General features: G+C 42.4%; 1 protein-coding gene across 1 annotated transcript in view; it reads left to right on the forward strand.

The window, feature by feature from the left end:
• F8 (coagulation factor VIII) overlaps positions 1-21249 on the forward strand; it is a 57998-nt gene extending 36749 nt beyond the window's left edge. Inside the window, exons 16-26 of the mRNA XM_067471539.1 lie at positions 1737-1949; positions 5092-5320; positions 5605-5787; positions 6953-7069; positions 9626-9697; positions 12394-12479; positions 13618-13773; positions 15730-15874; positions 16714-16862; positions 19116-19292; positions 20913-21249. Coding sequence (XP_067327640.1) covers positions 1737-1949; positions 5092-5320; positions 5605-5787; positions 6953-7069; positions 9626-9697; positions 12394-12479; positions 13618-13773; positions 15730-15874; positions 16714-16862; positions 19116-19292; positions 20913-21068 — 1683 coding nt within the window. The 3' untranslated portion in view covers positions 21069-21249. The remainder of the gene's footprint in view (positions 1-1736; positions 1950-5091; positions 5321-5604; positions 5788-6952; positions 7070-9625; positions 9698-12393; positions 12480-13617; positions 13774-15729; positions 15875-16713; positions 16863-19115; positions 19293-20912) is intronic.
• Positions 21250-24934: the final 3685 nt, after the last annotated feature.

The raw sequence follows: 24934 nt of genomic DNA on the forward strand, positions 1-24934 counted from the left end.
CTTAAAAACTTGGATGTTCCATTGTGCCTTTGAGTGGGCAGTTCAACAGAAAACTGGCTCAACCCTATCTAAGCTCCTGCACTTTAGTTCATCCCACCCCCACTAATCTCGACTATGGCCAAAGTTATTCTGGCACATTTGAGACTGGCACATTTGAATTTTTGCACTTTCCCTCGGCTCTACTTAGGAGTTCACTGTACTTGCTTGAGCCTGGACCCAGCTCCTATTCTGTTTTTGGCCGTGATATATGTCGTTGTTGTTGTGACTATGTTATGTTTTTATCTGATTTTATTTATTTATTTATTTAAAACATTTATATTCCGACTTCTCACCCCGATGGGGACTCAGGGCAGAGCACAGCATATACATGGCAAACATTCAATGCCGGGACACAAATTCACATACAATACATAAATATTAAAAAACATTTATCAAAATATTAAAATACACTATTTAAAACTGTCCTAGTCATCTGTGTCAAATCTAATTGGTCTGGTCATCTTTCCCACTGCCGCTTTATTGCCCTGTCCCAAAAGCTTGGTCCCACAGCCAAGTTTTTACCATCCTTCTAAAGGATAGGAGGGAGGGGGCCGACCTGATCTCACCAGGAAGGGAGTTCCATAGCCGGGGAGCAATCACTGAGAAGGCCCTGTCTCTCGTCCCCCCAATCGTGCCTGTGACAATAGCAGGACGGAAAGCAGGGCCTCCCCAGAGGATCCTAATCTCCACGATGGTTCATAGGGGGAGATGTGTTCGGACAGGTAATTTGGGCTGGGGCCGTTTAGGGCTTTATAGACCAAAGTCAGCACTGGTAGCAAACTGGCAGCCAGTGGAGCTGGTGTAACATGGGAGTTGTATGCTCCCTGTATGCTGCCCCAGTTATTAACCTGGCTGCCTTTCGTTGGACTATTTGAAGCTTCTGAGCAGTCTTCAAAGGCAACCCCACGTAGAGTGCGTTGCAGTAGTCTATCCTAGATGTAACGAGAGCACGGACCACTGTGACCAAGTCTCACTTCCAAAGGTACAGGCGCAGCTGGCGCACAAGTTTTAATTGTGCGAACGCTACCTTGGCCACCGCTGCAACCTGGGATTCCAGGCTCAATGATGAATCCAGGAGGACCCCCAAGCTGGAAACCTGTGCCTTCAAGGGGAGTGTGACCCCATCCAGTACAGGTTGCGACCCTATACCCAGTTGGGCCTTGTGTGACCAGGAGGATCTCTGTCTTGTCTGGAATCAACTTCAATTTGCTTGTCCTCATCCAGACCGTCACAGAGGCCAGGCACCGGTTCAGGACTTGGACAGCCTCCTTAGCATCTGGTAGAAATGAGTGCTAGAGTTGGGCATCATCTGCATACAGATGGCATCAAACTCCAAAACTCCGGATGATCCCATCCAGCGGCAATGCTGTTTAATGCTGTTGTTTTTATCTGTGATTTTTGGACTTGTCCCCATGTAAGCCACCCCGAGTCCCCTTGAGAAGATGGTGGCGGGGTATAAAAATAAAGTTGTTGTTGTTGTTGTTGTTATTATTATTATTAAGCAAACAGCTGTCATAGGAGCAGATAAAAAGGCAAAATCCCACTGGAAGCATCCAAAATTGCCTCACCTATGGCTAATCTTTTAGATTAAAAGGTTACAAACTCTTGAAGACAGATGTGCCTTGAAGCTTCCTTGTCTTTCTTGGTCTTTGTTGTTATCAAGACTAAATGGGGAGATTATTTCTTCTTTCGCCCAGGTGACATTTAAGAACATGGCTTCTCGCCCATTCTCCTTCCATTCCAACTTGCTGCCCTACGAGGGAACTATGGAGGAGAGACGGCAGCCTTGGAGGGAGGAAGTGCAGCCAGGCGAGATCAGGGAGTATTCCTTCACAGTCCTGCAGCAAATGGCTCCTACGACCCATGAGTTTGACTGCAAAGCGTGGGCATACTTCTCCAGCGTGGATCTGGTATGTAGAAGAGGCATGCTTTCCTATTCTGCTGTCTATGGGTTTCTTCAAATGGGGAAAACATGTCAAGAGGATTGCAGTATTTGTTGTTGTAGTTCTTAGGTTTTGTTGTTAATGTTCATTCATTCAGTCGTTTCCAACTCTTCGTGACTTCGTGGACCAGGCCATGCCAGAGCTTCCTGTCGGCCGTCACCACCCCCAGCTCCTTCAAGGTCAATCCAGTCACTTCAAGGATACCATCCATCCATCTTGCCCTTGGTCGGCCCCTCTTCCTTTTTCCTTCCATTTCCCCCAGCATCATTGTCTTCTCTAAGGTTTCCTTTCTTCTCATGATGTGGCCAAAGTACTTCATCTTGGCCTCTACTATTGTTCCCTCCAATGAGCAGTCGGGCTTTATTTCTTGAAGTATGGACTGGTTGGATCTTCTCGCTGTCCAAGGCACTCTCTTAGGTTTTGTTTTGAAATAATTCAAATTACATTTCTGCTGTTCTGGGCTATTTTCTGACAACGCCTCCAGAGGATGCGTTCGGGCAGTAAGTGCCAGGTTACATCTACGCAGATACCCTCACTGATTGATGTTGCAGACTTCTTGGCTACTCAAATGCTAATTCAAGCTTGTTAACTGCAACATCCATACTTGCTTTAAAACAGTGGTTCTCAACCTGTGGGTCCCCAGATGTTTTGCCCTTCAACTCCCAGAAATCCTAATAGCTGGTAAACTGGCTGGGATTTCTGGGAATGGTAGGCCAAAACACCTGGGACCCACAGGTTGAGAACCTCTGATCTATGCTGATGATCATGCCATCACCACTTAAGCAGGGAGCTTTGAAATAGTTGAACAGAAGCTCTCCAAAGCTCTAGGGCAGTGGTTCTCAACCTGTGGGTTCCCAGATGTTTTGGCCTTCAACTCCCAGAAATCCTAACAGCTGGTAAACTGGCTGGGATTTCTGGGAGTTGTAGGCCAAAATACCTGGGACCACACAGGTTGAGAACCACTGCTTTGAACAGACAAGGGTTCTTTCTCTCACCTTGGACATTCCACAGGAGTATATATATACACTCCCCTTGCTTCACTGCATGGAGTCCTCAGTGGCGCAGTGGGTTAAACCGCTGAGCTGCAGAACTTGCTGATCAAAAGTTTGCAGGTTTGAATCGGCATGAGTTCCCACTGTCAGCCCCAGCTTTTGCCAACCTAGCAGTTTGAAAACATGCAAATGTGCTCCGGCAGGAAGGTAATGGCACTGCATGCAGTCATGCTGGCCACATGACCTTGGAGGTGTCTATGGACAACACCAGCTCTTCAGCTTAGAAATGAAGATGAGCACCAACCCCCAGAGTTGGGCACAACTGGACTTAATGTCAAGGGAAAATCTTTACCTTTACCTTTGCTTCACTGCCAACAGAACCTTTGCAGATGCCATCCACAGATGCAGGTGATACGTTAGGAATGAGAGTGCTGCTGGAACATAGCCATATAGCCCGAAAAACTCACCGCAACCCAGCAATTCCAGCCATGAAAGGCTTCGACAAAACAACTCCTAGCACTACCTGCAACTTTTTATTCCCACTGTGGACTGAATATTATTTTTCATCCCAAACTGTACCAGGGGATAGGAGGATCTCTTTCTTTTCTTCTGAAGGAGAAATTAAATAGAAACGTCTATTCTTTTCAGAAAGAGAAAATAAGAGACATATCATAATGTCTGGGAAATTGAATGAGAAAAAATATTGCAGTTTTGCCCAACAGTGGCTGCATTCATACATCCAATATTAAAGAAGGCACTTAGGGTATTTTTGGTCTACAATTCCCAAAATGGTAAAGGATTGTAGGAACTGTGGTCCAAAACATTCAGAGAGCAAAAGCTTTTCATTACTGTACTATCATTTCCTGGTGCTTGGAAGAGATTTAGGTTAGCCCCAGGCCCTTCTAGACTGACCAGTAATGTGGGGCTGGTCCGATGTCATGCCTGTCCCCAGCTGTGACACCCACATGACATGGGTACCTTGTTTCGAGCCGCAAGAAAAGGCAGGTAATAAATACCACCATCATCTTCATTAGCCCAACACAGCAGTACGGGACAATAAAGGACTGCCATCCTATGTCCCAGGGAGAATCATAGAATCATAGACTTGGAAGAGATCTTGTGGGCCATCCAGTCCAACCCCATTCTGCCAAGAAGCAGGAAAATTGCATTCAAAGCACCCCCGACAGATGGCCATCTGGCCTCTGTTCCAAAGCCTCCAAAGAAGGAGCCTCCACCACACTTCAGGGCAGAGTGTTCCACTGCTGAACTGTTCTCACAGTCAGGAAGTTCTTGCTAATGTTCAGATGGAATCTCTTTTCTTGTAGTTTGAAGCCATTGTTTCACGTCCTAGTCTCCAGGGCAATAGAAAACATCCAGATCCATCATTCTATGAATCCACAGTGCTCTCTGGATGTCGGTGAACTACAACTCTAGAACTCAAGGTCAATGTCCACCAAACCCTTCCAATATTTTCTGTTGTCATGGGAGTTCTGTGTGGGAAGTTTGGTCCAATTCGATCATTGGTGGGGTTCAGAATGCTCTTTGATTGTAGGTGAACTATAAATCCCATCAACTACAACTCTCAAATGACAAAATCAATCCTCTCCCAACCCCAGCAGTATTCAAATTTGGATGTATCAGGTATTTGTGCCTAATTTCGTCCAGTGAACGACAATACCTCTTGCATATCAGATGTTTACATGACGATTCATAACAGTATCAAAATGACTGTCATGAAGTAGCAATGAAAATAATTTTATGATTGGAGGTCATCTCAACATGAGAACCACTGCTCTATATTGTCAATAACCCAAATCCTGACTCAGGGTTCAAGCCTGGATCTGCTCCATGTGTTGTTTAGTCACTGTGGGGCAGATCCACATACGCAACAACAACCTAAGTGGTCGATGTAGATGTTTTTCCTGTGTCCCAAATCCTGGTTGAAATCAACATTGGGTAGTTCCTGAATGCATGCTTTGAAAGCAACTTGTTAAGAAACATCATCAAGGTGCATATTATGATTTCTGCCACACTAGTAATGAAACCTTCGTGGTTCAACCCAAAGGACATACTTCCTCCCAACTGAGCTTTTCTCCCCTTCCCCACTTGCATCCCAGGAGAAAGACCTACACTCCGGTCTTATTGGGCCTCTGGTTATCTGCCATCCTGGTGTGCTGAGCTCCACTCACCTTCGGCAGTTGTCCATCCAGGAATTCACTTTGCTGTTCATGGTCTTTGATGAGACAAAAAGCTGGTATTATGTTGAGAACCTCGAAAGAACCTGTATGCCTTTCTGTGGAATCAGTACAGATGATCCTGCCTTGAAAACAAACCATTCATTCTATGGTGAGAACCCTTTTTCCATCTCTCCTGAATATTATTCATTTTCTTTTTCCAACTGGTACTCCAGTCTCAGCTAGAGTAAACCTTTGCAGTAATAGAATGTAATGGGATGAAGTATTGCATAATACTTTAATAGTTCAACAGTTCTATTCAATGAGGAAGCTGTCTTGTCCACCATAGAGCAGTTGTCACTATGGTCCATGCTGCTTGCCCAGTTTAGCAAGCCTTGTTGCCCACTTCTCATTTTGGATCTTTTTTTTCTTTTCTCCTTCCTCTCTTTCCATCAGCAATCAATGGCTATGTGAGGGATACATTGCCAGGGCTTGTGATGGGTCAGCATCAGAGAGTCAGGTGGTACCTGCTGAATGCAGGTGATGCTGAGGATATCCATTCTGTCCATTTCCACGGACAGGTCTTCACCATCAGAAAGGACCAGGAGTACCACGTGGGTGTCTACAACCTCTATTCTGGTAAGACAGAAAAGGAATTATTATTATTATTATTATTAACTTCATTTATATACCGCTTTTCTCAGCCCTTAGGCGACTCAAAGCGGTTAACAACAGCAAAATTCAATGCAAACATTACAAAACAATTGGGGCAGTTAAAACAATAGCATAATAACAATTAAACATCAATATAACAAATCATTTGCGTCTCATCAGTACAATCAGAATCCAATCTCATCATCCGTTATTCTGTATTCCTATATTCAATTATATTCAATTACACTGCCTAATCGAATGCCTGTTTGAACAGCCAGGTCTTCACTTTCCTCCGAAATGCCAACAGGGAGGGGGCCGATCTGATATCTGTAGGAAGGGCGTTCCACAGCCGAGGGGTCACCACCAAGAAGACCCTGTCTCTCGTCCCCGCCAGGCGTGCTTGTGATGCAGGTGGGACTGAGAGCAGGGCCTCCCCAGATGATCTTAGTGTCCTAGCTGGTTCATAGGAGGAGATGCGTTTGGACAGGTAAGTCAGGCCAGAACCGTTTAGGGCTTTATAGGCTAAAGCTAGCACTTTGAATTGTGCCCGATAGCAAACTGGCAGCCAGTGGAGCTGGCGCAACAGAGGAGTTGTATGCTCCCTGAGTACCGCTCCTGTCGAGCGTTGGACCATTTGAAGCTTCCAAGCAGTCTCCAAAGGCAACTCCACGTAGAGAGCGTTGCAATAGTCTATACGGGATGTGACCAGAGCGTGGACTACCGTGGCCAAGTCAGACTTCCCAAGGTACAGGTGCTGCTGGCGCACAAGTTTTAACTGTGCGAATGCTCCCCTGGTCACCGCTGGGCATATCTTGTCCATTGCCCCCCTATATATGAATTTGGAATATGAAGGATCAATGAGAACAATCTGGGTATTGTAGCGAGCCCTGAAGTAAGCCTCACTAACATCCCACACAGTTCTCCTTTCCATTTCTTTATCTATGTTAACCTCAAAAAATCTTTTAGTTTTAGTTTTTGTATGACTGACTCATGTTGCAAAATGGACACACTTAACTCCCACCAGAAGCTTGGCCACTAACTTGTCAAAAAAAGGCAGCAAAGAGGGCTCTAATGCTTCATCCCTTGGAGTCCAGTGTTCAGAAGGAAACAGGCAACTCTATCTATGAACTCTATCTTCTCCCTTTTGCAGGAACTTTTGAAACAGTGGAAATGCAGCCATCCCATCCTGGGATTTGGCGAGTGGAGTGTGCCGTCGGGGAGCATGAGCAGGCTGGAATGAGTGCCCTGTTCTTAGTGTATGACCAGCGTGAGTAACTGGACATGGCCCTCCTTATTTTATTTTATGGAACAGGTTTGGTGCCTTCCTATAGAAGGCAACTAGCTTATGCTTCTTCTCATGGGCGATCACTTGCGGCTGAGTATGATTGTCTTGGTGGTGAATCTGTAAATGACTGTGAACACCTATTCTGGATCTGCATGGTCTCCCACACTGAGAACATAGATTTCCACATGGAAGGTAGCCATGATAAGGATTTGGCTGAGGTGCCTTCTTCCTCTTGGCATGTTTCTGTTGCACTCCAGGCCCAGAAACACCTATTACCACCGCACCACACAAGAGTCCAGGAATATAAGCAAACTGTTTATTGTAGAAACATATAAAAAGCATATAAAAATCAAGAATAAGAAAGGAAGACATATAAACCAAAAAGGATTAGCAACAGATGATGATGAAACAATAATCCAAAGGCTTCATAAAGCTCCAAAGGTGACAAAGTCCAGGTACAATCAGAAATCACAGATCCAGAATACATCCACAACCAGGAAGGCATAACTAATAAAATTTGAACAGGACAACATGAACAGGAACATAAAAAAACTTCCAGGATATATAAAATCCAAAATCAAAACTTGACTTAACCAGGAACAAAAGAACTCAGGCTTAGCTTCTGACTCTAATGCAGTGTTGCCTGAACTGACCTTAAAGTAAACAACTTGTTATTTAATAGACGCCCACGAAATCATTCTGTTTCCCATGAATTTCCTTCACAATTTTCCCACGTAATCTCTCTGAATGACATTATCTATTTTCAGCTCTGACTTTTGTTGATTTCCATAGCTGCAAGTGGGTTTCCATGGGAACCTTCATCACTCAGCTCTTCACTCAATTCCTTATCTGATGTTACTACTTCTGCCTCCCCTGAATGCCCTGAGGCCCTGCACTTTCTTAGCCGGTTTTCTCACAGAAAGAACCATCATTTCCTAGACTTGAGAGCCCATCTCTTTGTGGCACAGGAAAGTTCACAATCCATCAGTTAAACCATCAGCCACTGGCCGATCTACAATACTTTCTTCCTTTAGCACTGTATTTATGTCTCTTCAAAATCCATAGCCCCGTGGTAGCAGCTGACCAGCTGACCTCCATGCTGCTTCTAAAGCATTGGTTCTTAGGCTGGTGTCCCCAGGTGTTTTGGCCTACAACTCCCAGAAATCCCAACCAGTTTACTAACTGTGAGGGTTTCTGGGAGTTGACAGCCAAAACATCTGGAGACCCAGTTTTAGAATCACTGTTCTAAAGGAAAGAGTTCAGAGAGAGTAAGAAACACTGTGATGCATGTGGTGGAGGAAACACAGAAAACTGAGGATGGAATTGTCCCAGTTCAGGTTTAAAAGGAATATCTGGATCTAGTACAAAAACTCTGGTAATTATCAATAGATTGGCAAGGATTTCTATATCTTGGTGATTTGCCTCTTAACAGCAACAAAACAAAATAGCCACCCTACAAATTATACAGATAGCATGAAGAAATGTGAGCGTAATTAAGAGTGGGTTTGTGTATGAAGGCTCCGCGAGCTGGATGCAGTCTTGGTACTTAGCATATACGTTTCTTTCCAAGTACGCTTTGATTAGAGGATATGCAAAAGCAAGATGCTGATTTTCTCTTGGGAGATGTAGAATAGGTAATTTTGAAAACAAATTCTGAAACCAGTGAAATTATTTTTCATCTCTAAATCTATATCACATCAGGAATTCCAAACATTGAGGTTGAATCTATGTATTCAGAATACATATGTTAAAGTCTATATAGCTCTCAGATTTTTAAAATAAAAAAGCTTATAGCAGCGTTTCTCAACCTGGCGGTCAAGGACCCCTGGGAGGGTCGCGAGGGGTTGTCAGAGAGGTCTCCAAAGATCATCAGAAAATTGGGAAGTTTGGCTCAATTCTATTGTTGGTGGGGTTCAGAATGCTCTTTAATTGCAGGTGAACTATAAATCCCAACAACTACAGCTCCCAAATGTCAAGGTCTGTTTTTCCCAAACTCCACCAGTGTTCACATTTGAGCATATTGAGTATTTGTGCCAAGTTTGGTCCAGATGTATCATTGTTTGAGTCCACAGTGCTCTCTGGATGTAGGTGAACTACAACTCCCAAACTCAAGGTCAATGCCCACCAAACTCTTCCAGTATTTTCTGTTAGCCATGAGAGTTCTGTGCACCAAATTTGGTTTAATTCCATTGTAGGTGGAGTTCAGAATGCTCTTTGATTGTAAGTGTTGGTGAACTATAAATCACAGTAACTACAACTCCCAAATGACAAAATCAATCCCCCCCAACCCCACCAGTATTCAAATCTGCGTGTATGGGATATTTGTGTCAAATTTGGCCCAGTGAATGAAAATACATCCTGCATATCAGATATTTACATTACGATTCATAACAGTAGCAAAAGTACAGTTATGAAGTAATAACAAAAATAATGTTATGGTTGGGGATCACCACAACATAAGGAACTGTATTAAGGGGTCGTGGCATTAGGACGGTTGAGAAACACTGGCTTATAGTTTCTCTTAATATTTGCTTTTAGGGTGTCAAACGCCTTTGGGCCTGGCTTCTGGGTACATCGCCGACTCTCAGATTACAGCTTCAAGTCACCATGGTAAGAACTCAAATGTGGGTTGATTCATTGCACATAATTATCACAAATTACAAACATCTTGCACCCTCTTTATACAGGAAGATTCTTTAAAGGCCTGCCCATGATTCCATAGCATTGAGCTACAGCAATTAAAGTGGTGCCAAACTGCATTAATTCTACAGTATCCTGGCACAAAGACTGAAATTTTTTTTGAGTAATTGGATTGGGGAAGAACAGGTGGGATTTCTACCAAAAAGAAATATAAAAGACAACATGAGAATAATGATAGATATGATTGAATATTTTGAAGCAAACCCCCAAAAAGAAGTTGCCTTCCTTGCGATCGACGCGGAGAAAGCATTCGACAATTTGAACTGGGACTTTTTAAAAATTTTAATGAAAGAAATGGACATGGGTTACCAATTCATCACTGCTATAGAAGAAATTTATAAGAATCAAAGTGCCAGAATACAAGTAAATGGTCAAACATCGGCGGAATTTAAAATAGGAAAAGGCTCTAGACAAGGATGTCCTATATCCCCCCTGATCTTTATAATGTCATTAGAAATCTTGATGAAAAAGATAAAAGAAGAAGAAACGATCAAGGGGGCAAAAATTGGGAAACAAGAATTTAAAGCTAGAGCCTATGCAGACGACATAATTGGGATAATAGAAAACCCACGGGAGAATGTCAAAAACTGGTTAGAAACAATTGAGGAGTTCGGTAAGTTAGCCGGATTCAAATTAAATAAAAATAAAACCGTCATTTTAACAAAGAATATGACAAAGGACAAACAAGAGGAATTAACGAGAATCTCAGGCTTACGAATTGTAAACAAGATTAAATATTTAGGTATTTGGCTTACAGCCAAGAATGCCCAGCTCCTCCCCAATAACTACGGGAAATTATGGGGTGAAATTAAAGGAGATTTGGAGAAGTGGAAATATCTAAATCTCTCATTGCTAGGAAGAATCGCGCTAATAAAGATGTCTGTCCTACCAAAACTGCTCTACTTATTTCAAAACATCCCAATAATAAGGAATATCACGAAATTTAAGGAATGGACAACAGATCTTTTGAAATTTATATGGAAAGGGAAAAAGGCAAGAATAAAGTATCAAGTGTTGACAGACAAAAAAAAGAGAGGAGGTTTTGGGTTGCCCAATTTTAAGCTATACCACGAAGCATGTGCCTTGATTTGGATTAAAGATTGGATGAAACTGAAGAGCGAAAAACTCCTCACATTAGAAGGCCATGATCTTCGGGTAGGCTGGCATGCCTATATATGGTATGGGAAAGAGAAACAGGAAAGAAATTTTGGCAACCACTTTATCCGATCCTCACTACTTAGAATTTGGGAAAGATATAAAAATCATTTTTATTCAAAAACCCCGCTTTGGACATCCCCAGTGGAAGCAAAGCAGAGAAGACTGCTGGGCTGGACAAACTGGCCCACTTACAAAGAACTTTTGAAACAAGGCTCAACAGAGCTAAAAACCTACGAAGATATAAAACAGATTTATCCAAGGATAATGTGGCTGAACTACTTACAAATAAAAGAACAATATAATCAAGACAAAAAGATGGGTTTCCAACTCAAGGAAGAATTCTGGGATAAAATGTTAACAACGGAGACAAAATGTATTACAAAATTATATGACAAGTTGCTAGATTGGTCTACCAAAACGGAACTTATAAAAAGCTGTATGATAAAGTGGGCGGAGAACTTTAAAAAACCAATAGCAATGGTGGATTGGGAAAAAATGTGGAACAAAAAATTAAAGTATACTTATGCTACAGACTTAAAAGAGAATTGGTTGAAAATGTTCCACAGATGGTACATGACACCAATCAAATTAAATCAGATGTACAAAAATGTATCTAAGACGTGCTGGAAATGTAAAGAACACGATGGAAGCTTTTTCCACCTTTGGTGGAGCTGTGAAAAATCTCAACAATATTGGAAAGAAATACATGATGAAATGCAGAAACTATTTAAGAAAAAATTTCCTAGGAAAGCGGAATATTACATGTTGGGAATTACAGATGGAGATATAAACTTAGACTTAAATGAAGATATTTTATTTGTCTACCTGACGACAGCCGCCAGAATTGTGTTTGCACAACTCTGGAAACAAACAGAAATACCAGACAAATTCAAGTGGGTAAAGAAGATAAATGAAATTAAGGACATGGATAAGATAACTTAACTTTTTTATTAAGAAAGAATACAGGCAACCCAATAAAACAAACAGACTGGACAATAATTGAAGAATATATCAGAAACTTGGACCAAAAATAAGTTACCATAGAAGTTGGAAAGAATATTAGTAGTATGAAGATATTGGAAAAGATGAACAGGAGCAGAACCGGAAGGAGGTCCAATTTTTGTTCTCTTTTTTTTTGTTTTTTTTTTTGTTTTGTGCTTCTTTTTTTTTTGTTCTTTATCTTTCCAACTGTTCTATCTTCTTTATATTATTCCCCCTCTTTCGTTGTAGTAGTTGTAGTTTATAAAAACCTAATAAAATATATTACAAAAAAAAAATTCTACAGTGTAAATGTACCCCTAGAAAATACCAAAGTTGGACTCTGAATGCATTGCACATGAGTGCCCATTGTGGTTTCCACACCACCATGAAGCAGCAGAATAGTATGTTGTGCACTTCCGTATACAATCCCAATGTTTTAATGTCCTTCTTCCCCCCTTTTTGCGAAGGTGAATGGGTTCCAAGTTTATCCAGGCTACACAAATCGGGATCAATCAATGCCTGGAGTACGGACCAGGAGAAAGCTTGGATTCAGGTAGGTTCTTCAGTTCTAAAGCTAAGGAGTTTGGTTAGGCAAGGAAAGGATTCAGAACCAACAAGTCATTTCTCTTGTTGTATCAATATGTGAGGGGAAGTCATCGGGAGGAAGGAACAAGCTTGTTTTCTGCTGCTCTGGACACTAGGACACGGAGCAATGCCTTCAAACTACAGGAAAGGAGATTCCACCTGAACATGAAGAAGAACTTCCTGACTGTGAGAACTGTTCAGCAGTGGAACTCTCTGCCCTGGACTGTGGTGGAGGCTGCTTCTTTGGAGACTTTCAAACAGAGGCTGGATGCCCATCTGTCGGGGGTGCTTTGAATTCCATTTTCCTGCTTCTTGGCAGGGGGTTGGTATAGATGGCCCACGAGGTCTCTTCCAACTTTAGGGTTCTATGATTCTGTAAGCAATGAAAATAGCAAGCCCAGTTCCTTCTTACATCCCCTCTACACTGCCATATGATCCAGATCAGGAAAGCCCCTTCACTAGAAACATTAAAAAAGAACCTTAAAACCTGGCTCTTCCACTGCGCCTTTGGCGAGTAGGTGTACAACATGATACTATTGCTGCCCTCAACGATTTTGCCACTGGAGTACATGCCCTCCAAATGGGAAGTTTAGTTTCACAACTCTGTTTGTTTTCATGAGCTGCCTGCAAATAACCTGCTCCTGTTTTTATCTCATTAGAGTCTTTTAATTGTTTTATCCTGTACATGTGGCCCGCCCACTATTATCGTGACTGTGTTTATTGGAATGTTTTTTTTTCTATGTAATTTTGATGTTGTTGTTTGTTGTTTATGTTCTTGGTTTTGTTCCGCTGTAATATGTTGTCTGGGCTTGGCCCCATGTAAGCCTCTCTGAGTCCCCATTGGGGAGATGGTGGTGGGGTATAAATAAAGATTATTATTATTATTATTATTATTATTATTATTATTATATCAGATAATACACATTATGATATGTGTCTACACTGCCATATAATCCAGTTCAAAGCAGATAATCTGGATTTTATATGGCAGAGTAGAAGGGGCCTGAGTAAAACAGGCTAGTGTTTTACCTTCGTAAATATCATCATCTCTGATGATGTGCATTTAAAACACTCCCGAAAAAAGTGCCTTTTCCCTTCTTGCCCAGGTGGATCTGCTATATCCAAAGATCATCCATGGAATACAGACTCAAGGAGCACGTCAAAAGTTCTCTAAGCTCTACATTTCCCAGTTTGGCATCTTCTACAGCCTGGATGGCGAGAGGTGGAAGGTTTATAAAGGCAATGCCACCAGCTCTGAGAAGGTGAGTGCTTTGGCTTCGGGTTGCACTTCTCTAACTAAAGGGAAGGATGGAAAAGGGGACACCACGAAAAGGAAAATGTACAAATTCAAGAAATTGAGTCCTTTGCATTTTCAAAATCATGTTAAAGTCCGTCCCCCCCCCCCCCCCCCCCGCCCATCCCCACCAAACTTGCTGTAGAACAAGCAAAATGAAGGAGGAAAGGTTATTTAAAGGAGCACAAACCAAGGTTGTGGGTGAACTACAACTCACATCATGCCAGGTTAACCCCGAGAAACTCTATCAGTACTTTGTTATGTTGGGCAAGTTTGCTCTGATGCATCATCAGTGGGGTTCAATGAGCTCTCTGGTTGTAGGGTAAACTACAACTCCCACTATGGTGAGTCAGTCCCCTCAAACCCCACCAGTAGGTTGAGTTAGTCATGGGGTTCTGTGTGCCAAGTTTGTCCAGGTCCATCTTTGGTGGAGTTCAGAGTACTCATTGATTGCAAGTGAACTATAAATCCCTGTACCTACAACTCCAAAATGTCCAGGCCAATTCCTCTCAAAACCCAACAGTATTCAAATTTGGTTACATCAGGCATGTATGTCAAGTTTGCTTCAGATCCATCATTGTTTGGGTTCATAGTGTGCTCTCGTTGTAGGTGAACTACAACTCCTATAAATCCCTCCAAAGACTGCCAGTAATTTTTGTTGGTCATGGGGGCTCTATGTGCCAAGTTAGTTCCAGGTCCATTGTTGGTGGAGTTCGGTGTGTTCTTAGATTGCAGGTGAACTATACATCCCAGGACCTACAACTCCTATAAATCCTTCAAAAGACCTCCAGTATTTTTTGATGGTCATGGAAGTTCTGTGTGCCAAGTTAGTTCTAGGTCCATTGTTGGTTGAGTTCAGTGTGCTCTTACATTGCAAGTGAACTATACATCCCAGTACCTACAACTCCTATAAATCATGAATTCTCCCCAAACCTCTATAGTATGTTCAGTTGCCAATCAATTCCTCTGTTTGCTGTGTGGCATATAAAAGAATAGGAAAGGTTAAGGGAGAGGAAGTGGGAGGGATCCAGGCATGTAGCCGGGGGGGGGGGGGGGGGCTTGAGGGGCTTCAGCCCCCCCCCCCCCCGAAATTCTCATGGTGGTTCGCGAAAAGGCCTTCCTGGTGCATTATTTAAACTGTTATGTTTATTCATATCATGATCTGATCACCATGCTCAATATATCTCATATGCATGGGGGTATTGGGGTAACGATACAAAAGGTTTGCTAGGGTAGACCCTCTTTCACTCAGACTCAGCCCCCCCAAAACTCAGCCCCCCCCGAAACCCCCCTGAAAAAAACTCAGCCCCCCCCCCCCCCCCGAATCGAAATCCTGGTTACGGGCCTGGTGGGGTCATGCAAATTCCAAACTAATGGAGAGAGTCAGAAACACTGGGATGTCTGTGATGGAGGAAACACATAAAATCTAGGATGAAATTGTCCCAGTATGAAATCCTTCTCTTGGGTGGTAGAAGGTATGGTGTTTGTGGAGGACATTGGCAGGGCTCTTGGACATGTTTATGATGCTCGCTATAACCTGCAATGTCATTGGAGGGAGGCCCATTGGTGTCTCCTGAGTAGTGGGAGCTATAGCTGTTTGTGGAGGTAGGAGCTTGTCTATGTAACTGGACACCCCAGCCACACATACACATACATATTTTCACTTTTATTATGTAGATAGATAGATAAATAATACACATGGATGCATACATACAAATGCTTTTGTGCGTTTTTAATCTGCACTCATTTTAATGCTTTGAGTCCTGTTGAATATAGAAGTAAATCTCAAAGCTGAAAGGAGTGCAGAGGGGCAAAATAGAAGTTAGGAGTCAAGTCAGAACCACAGAATGCGAATCCCTTGCACGTTCTGCTTTCCTTGTGATCGCAACTTCCAAAGCAGCTATTTCTTTATTCTCACCTTCAGCTATTCTTTGGAAACGTGGGTGCGACTGGTGTGAAAAACAATGTCTTTGACCCTCCGATTGTCGCCCGCTATATTCGCCTTCGCCCGAACTACTTCAACATCCGCAACACATTGCGCATGGAGCTCATCGGTTGTGACCTGAACAGTATGTCCATGGCAGACTGCATCTATTTCAGCCACAATGTTTTTATGAGTGACTAGCCATCCCCTGCCACGTGTTGCTGTGGCCCAGTCTGTGTATATGTGTTTTGTGTGTGTATATATGTGTGTATATTTGTGTATATGTGTGTTTGTGTGTATATATGTGGTTTTTGTGTTATATGGTCACTCATTGGTCTGATATGTGTATTGTGTCCAAATTTGGTGTCAATTCATCCAGTGGTTTTTGAATTATGTTAATCCCACAAACGAACATTACATTTTTATTTATATAGATGTTAATGTTTTCAAATGCTTTATGCTGTTGTTGGCATTAAATTGTTGCCTTTGTTAACCGCCCTGAGTCGCCTGCGGGCTGAGAGGGGCGGTATATAAATATAGTAAGTAAGTAAGTAAGCAAGTAAATAAATAAATAATACACCCAGGACTGCAATAGTATGAAGCTATGGTATTTAAAGTAAGGTCCAGCTGCATTCATTTCACAGTGTAGATGCACCCAGAGAAGGCTTATAGACCTTGGCAAACTCTAACTCATGGTGACCCTATGAATGTTAAAGTACTGTCTTAGGCAAAGAATACTCAAGAGATGTGTCATCTTGCTGGTCTGCTTAGTGAATGGGAGACACTTTAGGTATTGAGCGCCTCTATCAGAAGGAACAGAGGTAATAAAGAGTATAAAGCAGCCATGGGCAAATATTTCCCCTCCAAGTGTTTTGGACTTTAGGCTGTTAGGACTTGTGGGAGTTGAAGAACAAAACACCTGGAGGGCCGAAGTTTGCCCATACCTGATATAAAATCATATATGTCTCTTTATTTCTCTCCTAGGTTGCTCCATGCCGCTGGGAATGGAAAACAAAGCCATCTATGATGAACAGATCTCTGCCTCTTCCTACATTGACAATGTCTTTGCCACTTGGTCCCCCTTTCAAGCCAGGCTTAACTTGGATGGCAGAACCAATGCTTGGAGACCAAAGGTAAATGTGATTGGAGGCAAGAGACTGGGATAGGCAGCTTTATATATATATATATATACCAGCTCCCTGGGTCAGTTTATTTTATCCCAATATAAAACCGGAAAGAACAGGAACAAAATCTGGGACTTTTGACTGGTCTGGATGTGCCAACCATATCTAGTCCAACGTTTTGTTCCCACAGTGATTATGGGTGCCCGGAAAAAGAATACGAGGCACCCTGTTGATTATGTTCCTTAGAAGCTGATACACAGAATGAAAGGCCCCCAGAACTGGAAATAATGGCTAATTATCATGACCAGTAACCACTGACATTCTTTGAGCATCCAACACTATGGCTAATCCCATTTAAAATCTGTCCAAGTTGGTGAATCATAGAATCCTTCAGAGCAGCTAGCCTTCAACTACAGGAGTCAAGCACACACTCAGCTTTCTAGTGCAATCTAGGGACCCGCCTACCTTCGTGACCACATCTCCTGCCACCAACCTTCACGACCTGTCAGATCCTCCGGGGAAGCTCTCCTCTCACCTCTCCCACTGTCACAGGCAAGATTAGTAGGAACAAGGGAGAGAGCCTTCTCCACTGTGGCTCCCTGTCTTTGGAACTCACTACCTGGTGAGATTAGGCTCTTAGCAGACTTCAAGAAAATTTTGAAAACCTGGCTTTTTCGATGTGCCATTGAAGAGTGACCTTTCAGACCAGTTGTGTTGCCCCACCTATAGTGTTCCCCCTATGATGCACTTTTCCCCCATTTTTAAAAAATATAGTTTTATTGGTTTTCTTCAAATACATCAATACATCAATACTCTTATATTCCATATTCAATTCATTACATCAACTATAAGTGTATATATATCTTGTATACTTTTTTTTGTTCACCTTTGTGCTCCTCCCCTTCCGAGCCACTTCAGTTTACATTCTCTTTCCAAAATACCATTTCTTCTTGTGGAGGTAATTTCCCATATACTTCTTTTAAACCGTTCTCAATAAAAGTCATTTTCCTTCCATACCCCTTTCCTGACAGTGTATTTGTCCGAACGTATCTCCCTCTACGCCCCACCCCGGAGTCTGAAATTATCTGGGGAGGCCCTGCTCTCGACCCCACCGCTATCACAAGTGAGGTTGGTGGGGACGAAGAGCAGGGCCTTCTCGGTGGTGGCCCCTCACCTGTGGAACTCGGGAGAAATTAGGGCATCAACATCCCTCCTCTCCTTCAGGAGGAAAGTAAAGATGTGGTTGTGGGACCAGGCCTTTGGGCAATCTGACAACTAGATAAGGACAATCAAACGACTAGGACTGACAGGACTGACAATGTGGAATTGGAAACTGGAATATGAGATAGCGAACTCTGACCGTCTATGAGGAGTAATTAGGTTTGTATAGTTTTATTGGTTTAATTGGTTTTAGGGTTGTAATGCAGGAATTGTTGTTTAACTGTTCAACTGTTTAATTGATGTTATTTTGTTTTACTACTGTTATGTGATGCTGGCATCGAATTGTGCCTTTGTAAGCCACCCTAAGTCCCCTTCGGGGTGAGAAGGGCGGGGTAGAAGAAACTGAAATAAATAAAGAAATAAATAAATGTTTTATTATTTCATTTTGTTATTGCAATTTATTTATTTCTTTTTCTGGATATATTTTGTTTGCTATTTTGTATTTTACTGTGTTGTGTTATATTTTTAGAAGAGCTTGGCCTCATGTTAGCTGCCCCGAGTCCCCATTGGGGAGATGGTGGTGGTGTATAAATAAAGATTATTATTATTATTATTATTATTATTATTATTATTATTATTATTAATCTAAGACAAGGCAAGGCTTACCTGAAGTAAGGGAGCAAAGTTGGCTTCTTGCTTCTGCAACTTCTGTGGGACCCCAACTGCCGCTTGAGTTCAGCCGCTTTCTTAAATAACCTTAGCTTTCAAAAAACAGGAAACAAACACTCACTCAACCTTGACTCAGGTATAAGCTGAGGGCAACTTTTTCAGCCTAAAAAAGGGCCGAAAAACTAGGCTTTTACTCAATTATATACAATAGTTTAACTCATTAAGGAAATACTTTTTTCCCTATATCTCAAATCATGCAACATCAAGCTTTATCTGCAATGCTGGAAGAAAGCCTTTCATTGAAGCTTTGAAGGAGGATAGTTGTGGTTTTATTTTCTCTTTGAGATCCTTATTTTTTTATTGCTCCAAAACAGAAGAGTTCAATTGAGCCCAAGGCTGCTTACGCTGAAGGCATCTCTGTCTCTTCCACAGGTGGATGGCATGTCTGAATGGCTCCAGGTGAACTTTCTGAAGACCATGCGGTTGACAGGGCTGGTGACCCAAGGTGCAAAGGCTGTCTTCACCAAAATGTTTGTGCAGGAATTTTCTCTCTCAAGCAGTCAGGATGGCACACGTTGGAGTCCCGTTTTGCAAGATGGAAAAGAGAAGGTAGTGATTTAGCAGACTGTGGTGGCATTGATGAACAGGGATTACCTTTTGAGATACCAAATAGAACTCCAAGAAAAGTAATGCTTTCTTACAGTAGTTCCTTTACTGTGTGAACCTTTTTGTTGGGAATCAGCCTGTGTTTGTGTTTCAGGATCCTGATATGGGAAATGATGAGGGAAGTGATGGTGCCGAGGCTGAGGTACAAGATATAGATGGTTTGGTCAATGATTTTCAGGCAGACAATGGCAAAGAGCCCTCAGTGCAAAGGGCAGTTTCTCATGAGAATATCCCTGGACCTAGCAATGATAATTCAATCCCTCTCTCTGTGAGCTCTCAAGATTTGGGTTTGGAAAACAATCTGACACCTGGGAATTTTAATGAGCAGCCAGATAGGGAGCTGAAGAATGGGCAGCTGGAGATTAGCTAGGATCAGCAACAATCTCAGTATTTATGTTGCTCTGAAAGGCTGCGTCTGATAAAGGGAAAATGTGGAGGGAAACGAAACCAATTTCTGAGTTTTGGGATATAAAGTTTGCTTCAAGGGAAAACCTGTCAAATCAGGCATCATTTGGAAACGAAGTTGTTGTACCATGGAAGTTTTGTTCAAGGGATCTTGTTTCTTTGGAGTTTTTTTTTTAGCCTTTTGGATTGTCTTCGCATTCTGCTTGAGTCCTGTCTGGATTAATGCTGTCTTGGATTGCCTGTATTTCTTGTGGACATTGCTTTGGGTTACTACTGTTCATGGACTAATACTATTTGGAACCTTCTGATTTTTTTACAAGCATTTATTTCTTCTGGCTATTTACCAAGCTTCAATAAAAGAAGATTTGATTCTTCACTCTTTGTGTGTTTTAAGTCAGAGAGCTTCTTCTGGATCTGGAGTGCAACACTTTTTTAGTTCACTTTAATGGTGGTAGTGGTTCCAGCCCCCTCCCCTAAGTGCCATTACTTTCAACCCCTTCTTCAGTGTGTTTTGTGCCAAAAGATAAGCAGCTCATAGCCTTCTGGTGGTGTTTTTTGAGGTTGACTGAATCTGAATAATTTCAGAAGAGCAGTGTTTAGTAATTACAACCAGCTTTTCAATAGGGTTGCTGTGACTTTTCTGGGTTGTATGTCCATGTTTCAGAAGCAGTCTCTCCTGACGTTTTGCCCACATATATGGCAGGCATCTGCAAAGGTTGTGAGGTCTGTTGGAAACTAAGCAAGTGGGGTTTCTATATCCGGATGATATCTAGACCAACTTTTTCTTTCCACAGTTTTCAACCATGTGATTATGAGTATCCAGAAAAAGAAAATGAGGCACCCTGTTGATTATGTTCCTGAAGAGATATATATATATATATATATATATACACATACATACATACACCAGTTGCCTACTTTCCAACATACCTCACAACCTATGAGGATGCCTGCAATAGATGCTTCTGGAACATCGCCATACTGCCCAGAAAACTCATAACAACCCAGTGTTTCTGGCCTTCGACAACACAGGTTTTCAATAGCTTGGAACAATAACTGCAATGAATTGACTTTTGTGAAGTAACTTTCCAATTTAAGTCTATCCCTGGAAGTTTTAATGTCCTTGAGAAATATCAATGATTATTCCTTATCTTTCAGATTTTCCAGGGAAATCAAGATCATCTCAGCCCTGTGGTAAATTTCTTGGATTCCCCTATTTTTGCGCAGTATTTGAGGATACATCCCCGCCGCTGGAATAAGCACATTGCGCTCCGGATAGAGATTTTGGGCTGCGACACCCAGCAAATGGTCTAATAGAGATCAATCTAATTTTTTGTCTCCATGAAGATCTTTCAGGCACCTGGGACACATTCCAGGGAGATCCAGTACCAGAACAGCTGAAATTGTTAATGCTGACAACAAAAGAACATCGCCTGCCTATTGTTCGGTAACAGCAATTTTGTAATGTAAGAGTATTAAAGTAACTGGAAATGATTTTTAGAATAGACACATTCTTTCCCATTTCTTTTTTAAAGGAAAATGTCTCCCTCTTGTGGTCTCATGGCTGAATACCAATATCAAAGTTGAACTGTGATTTTTAGACTTGTATGGGGATCTGTTTTCCTTTGGTATCTTTGAGAGCACATAACAGGAAGGGCCCCCCCAGTACGAAAACCTGCTCGACACGAAAGCAAGCCGGAGCTGATCCTAGCTCCTCCTCTGCTTTCTGGGAGCATGTGGAGAACTGCTGTGTGTTCTTTGCTACACCAATCAACAGGCCTGTAGCGAGGGGGTGGTTTTAGGGGTTCAACCCCCCCCCCTGAAATGTTTCAGATTTTTTTTAAAAAACCTGGTTTACTCATGAATTTTAACTGGTTAACCAAATCCCCATGCTAAGTCTATGAGATGCCAAAAATTAAGAGTCCCTCCAGAACTGTAAGCACTATCTCAAGCAAATATTGACAATTTATTCACACTGTCATTACTTGCACCAATAGCTGATGTAGTGAAGCAACCAAGTTGGGTGTGTGTGTGTTGAATGCTCTCATTAAGGAGGCCAGACTTGGTGGAGGTGGTTGACAGGGGTGGAGCTGCGGGCTATGGAAGGTTGCTCTGCCCCCTGCTGTGCTCTTTGCTTCAGCGTGAGCTAGGAGGAAGGCTTCAACCCCACCCCCCAACCCAAATTTTCAACTGTCCCCAAAATTTTCAACCCCCACCCCAATTTTCAACCCCCCCCCCAAATTGTCAACGCTCCCCGAAATTTTTTTCTGGCTACGGCCCTGCCAATGAATGATCTTTGCATATTAACAGATGGGATAAATGAACACAGAAGCAGGAGAGACAGGAGAACGAAGAGGACAGGGTTGGATGCAGGATTGCTGTGGTGCAGTGGGTTAAACCACTGAGCTGTGGAACTTGCTAACCGAAAGTTTGGTGGTTTGAATCCATGGAGTGGGGTGAGCTCCCGCCATTAGTCTCAGCTTCTGCCAATCTAGCAGTTCGAAAACATGCACATGTGAGTAGATCAATAGGCACCGCTGAATCCAACCAGAGGATGGTCCATTTCTTTGGATTGCAATTCCCAGAATCCCCCTTTATGCCACAAGTATACTTTCTGGTTCTGGGTTAATAATAATATAATAAATAATAAAACTTTATTTATACCCCACTCCATCTCCCCCGAGGGGACCCGGTGCAGCTTACATGAGGCCACGCCCATCAGTACATTACACAAACAATATAACATGAGAACATAATAAAACCAAAAAATTAAATACATAAATGCAAAACAATATAATAGCAACACAATATAAAATCAGACATTAAAACACAAAAAGTTTCACTGGGCAGGGCCAAGTTCAGGATAAAATTATAAAAATTTTAAACACTGGGAGATAGGACAATGTCAAACATTGGGATGGCGGTTTAATTGCATGAACCATAAATAAAGTGCTACTGAGATCATTTAGTGCAAAGTTTTTGTTCAGGGAGTACCTTACGTTCAATCACAGAAGGCACATTGGAATTTATTTATTTATATATATATTTATTTAAAAGTTTTATATACCGACCTTCTCACCTTTTTTGAGGGACTCAGACCGGTTTCCAAACATAAAAACACATACAATCAGTAAAACAACATAATTCATATTACACTAACACATTAAAACAGCAAATATATTCAAAACTACAATGGTCAGTCGTCGTACTAAAATCAATTATACATCACCTTCCATCCATATCTTAGGGTTTATCTCACTCGTCGAATGCCTGTCTCCATAACCACGTCTTCACCTGTTTCCTAAATGTCAGGATAGAAGGGGCGGTTCTGATCTCCAGTGGGAGAGAGTTCCAGTCGCGGGGCCACCACCGAGAAGGCCCTGTCCCTCGTCCCCACCAGACGCGCTTGTGAGGTCGGTGGGACCGAGAGCAGGGCCTCTCCAGACGATCTTAATAATCTTGATGGTTCGTAGGGGAGAATACGTTCGGAGAGGTAAAGAGGGCCGGAGTCGTTTAGGGCTTTAAAGGTTAACACCAGCACTTTGAATTGTGCTCGGAAACTAATTGGCAGCCAGTGGAGCTGGTGTAACAGCGGAGTGGTGTGCTCCCTGTACCCAGCACCCGTTAGTAGTCTGGCTGCCGAGCGTTGGACTAGCTGCAGCTTCCGGGCAGTCTTTAGAGGCAAGCCCACGTAGAGAGCATTGCACATGTTAGTAGATCAAATATGCTAGTACATGTTAGTAGATCAATCGGTACCGCTGAATCCAACCAGAGGAAGCTACATTTCTTTGGATTGCAATTCCCAGAATCCCCCTTTACGCCACAAGTATACTTTCTGGTGACGAGTTAAAGTGCTAAGCTGCTGAACTTGCTGACCAAAAGGTTGTAGGTTTGAATCCAGGGAGTGGCGTGAGCTCCCAATGTTAGCTCCAGTTCCTGCCAACCTAGCAGTTCGAAAACATGAAAATGTGAGTAGATGAATAGGCACCACTCAGGCAGGTAAGTAACGGTGCTCCATACAGTCATGCTGTCCATTACCTTGGAGGTGTCTATGGACAACGCTGGCTCTTCGGCTTAGAAATGGAGATGAACACCACCCCCAGAATCGGACACGACTAGATTGAATGTCAAGGGGAAACCTTTACCTTTACTTTAGAAGATGATGTACAATTATTGACGGCAACAATTACCTTAAATCCCATTGGTTTCAACAGTTTCTGCTCCAGACATGACTAAGCCTGACTCTGACTCCTCAATAGGTAGGCACCAGAGAGAAGAGGTCATTTGGACATCATGTTCCCCAGCCCCAAAGGACAGTTACGAAACCAGAGGGTTGAAGAAAGATGACATACCCAGAGACTCATATTTGTTCTATATCTGGGTGGGTGGATACAGTGAGGAGATGAGATGAAAACCAGATGCTGGGTGCAGCTGTGAAAAGCAAACACCGATCAAGCCAGGAGCGAAAGGAGAGAAGGAGGAGGAGATAAAAAAGAATGCCACATGCTTCCTATTTCCACACGATTGTTTAAGGTGTTCCCTCAAAGTTGAAGTTATGGGCTAGGCTATGTATATTCTTGGGTGGTGGGGAATGTCAAATAAACACAAAGGAAAAGAATTACCCAAGAACCGAAGAATTCTGCACCTAGCTAACCCAAATCACACACATCATGGGCACAGGAATGCATTTAGTTGTGCTAGTAAATTGAGTACGCATCATCTGTAAGTCATTGGAAAAAGAAAATAACAAAAGAGAGAGCGATGTGTTATACTGTTGTTCTTCTTCAGATGATAGTATTTGGGCTTTCAAGGAGGTAAACACAACCTCTTTCCTTCCTGGGGCTTTGGGTGTACATTTCTGAAAACTCTGCAATACATAGAAAAACACTGGCAAAATGCTCCAGAACATTCAGAGTTGGGATTGTGGAGTAAATGCATTTCAAGGGAAGTCTTACATTCAAAGTCAGAAGAATGGTGATAAGAATCATAGAATCCTAGAGTTGGAAGAGCCCTCATGGGCCATCCAGTCCAACTCCTTTGAGAAGCAAGAAAATCACATTCAAAGCAACTCTGACAGATGGTCATCCAGTCTGTGTTTAAAAGCCTCCAAAGAAGGAGCTTCCACCACACTCCAGGCCAGAGAGTTCCACTGTTGAACAGCTCTCCTTAAAGTTAGGAAG

The sequence above is a fragment of the Anolis sagrei genome, chromosome 10, assembly GCF_037176765.1.
Source record: "Anolis sagrei isolate rAnoSag1 chromosome 10, rAnoSag1.mat, whole genome shotgun sequence".
Lineage (NCBI taxonomy): Eukaryota > Metazoa > Chordata > Lepidosauria > Squamata > Dactyloidae > Anolis > Anolis sagrei.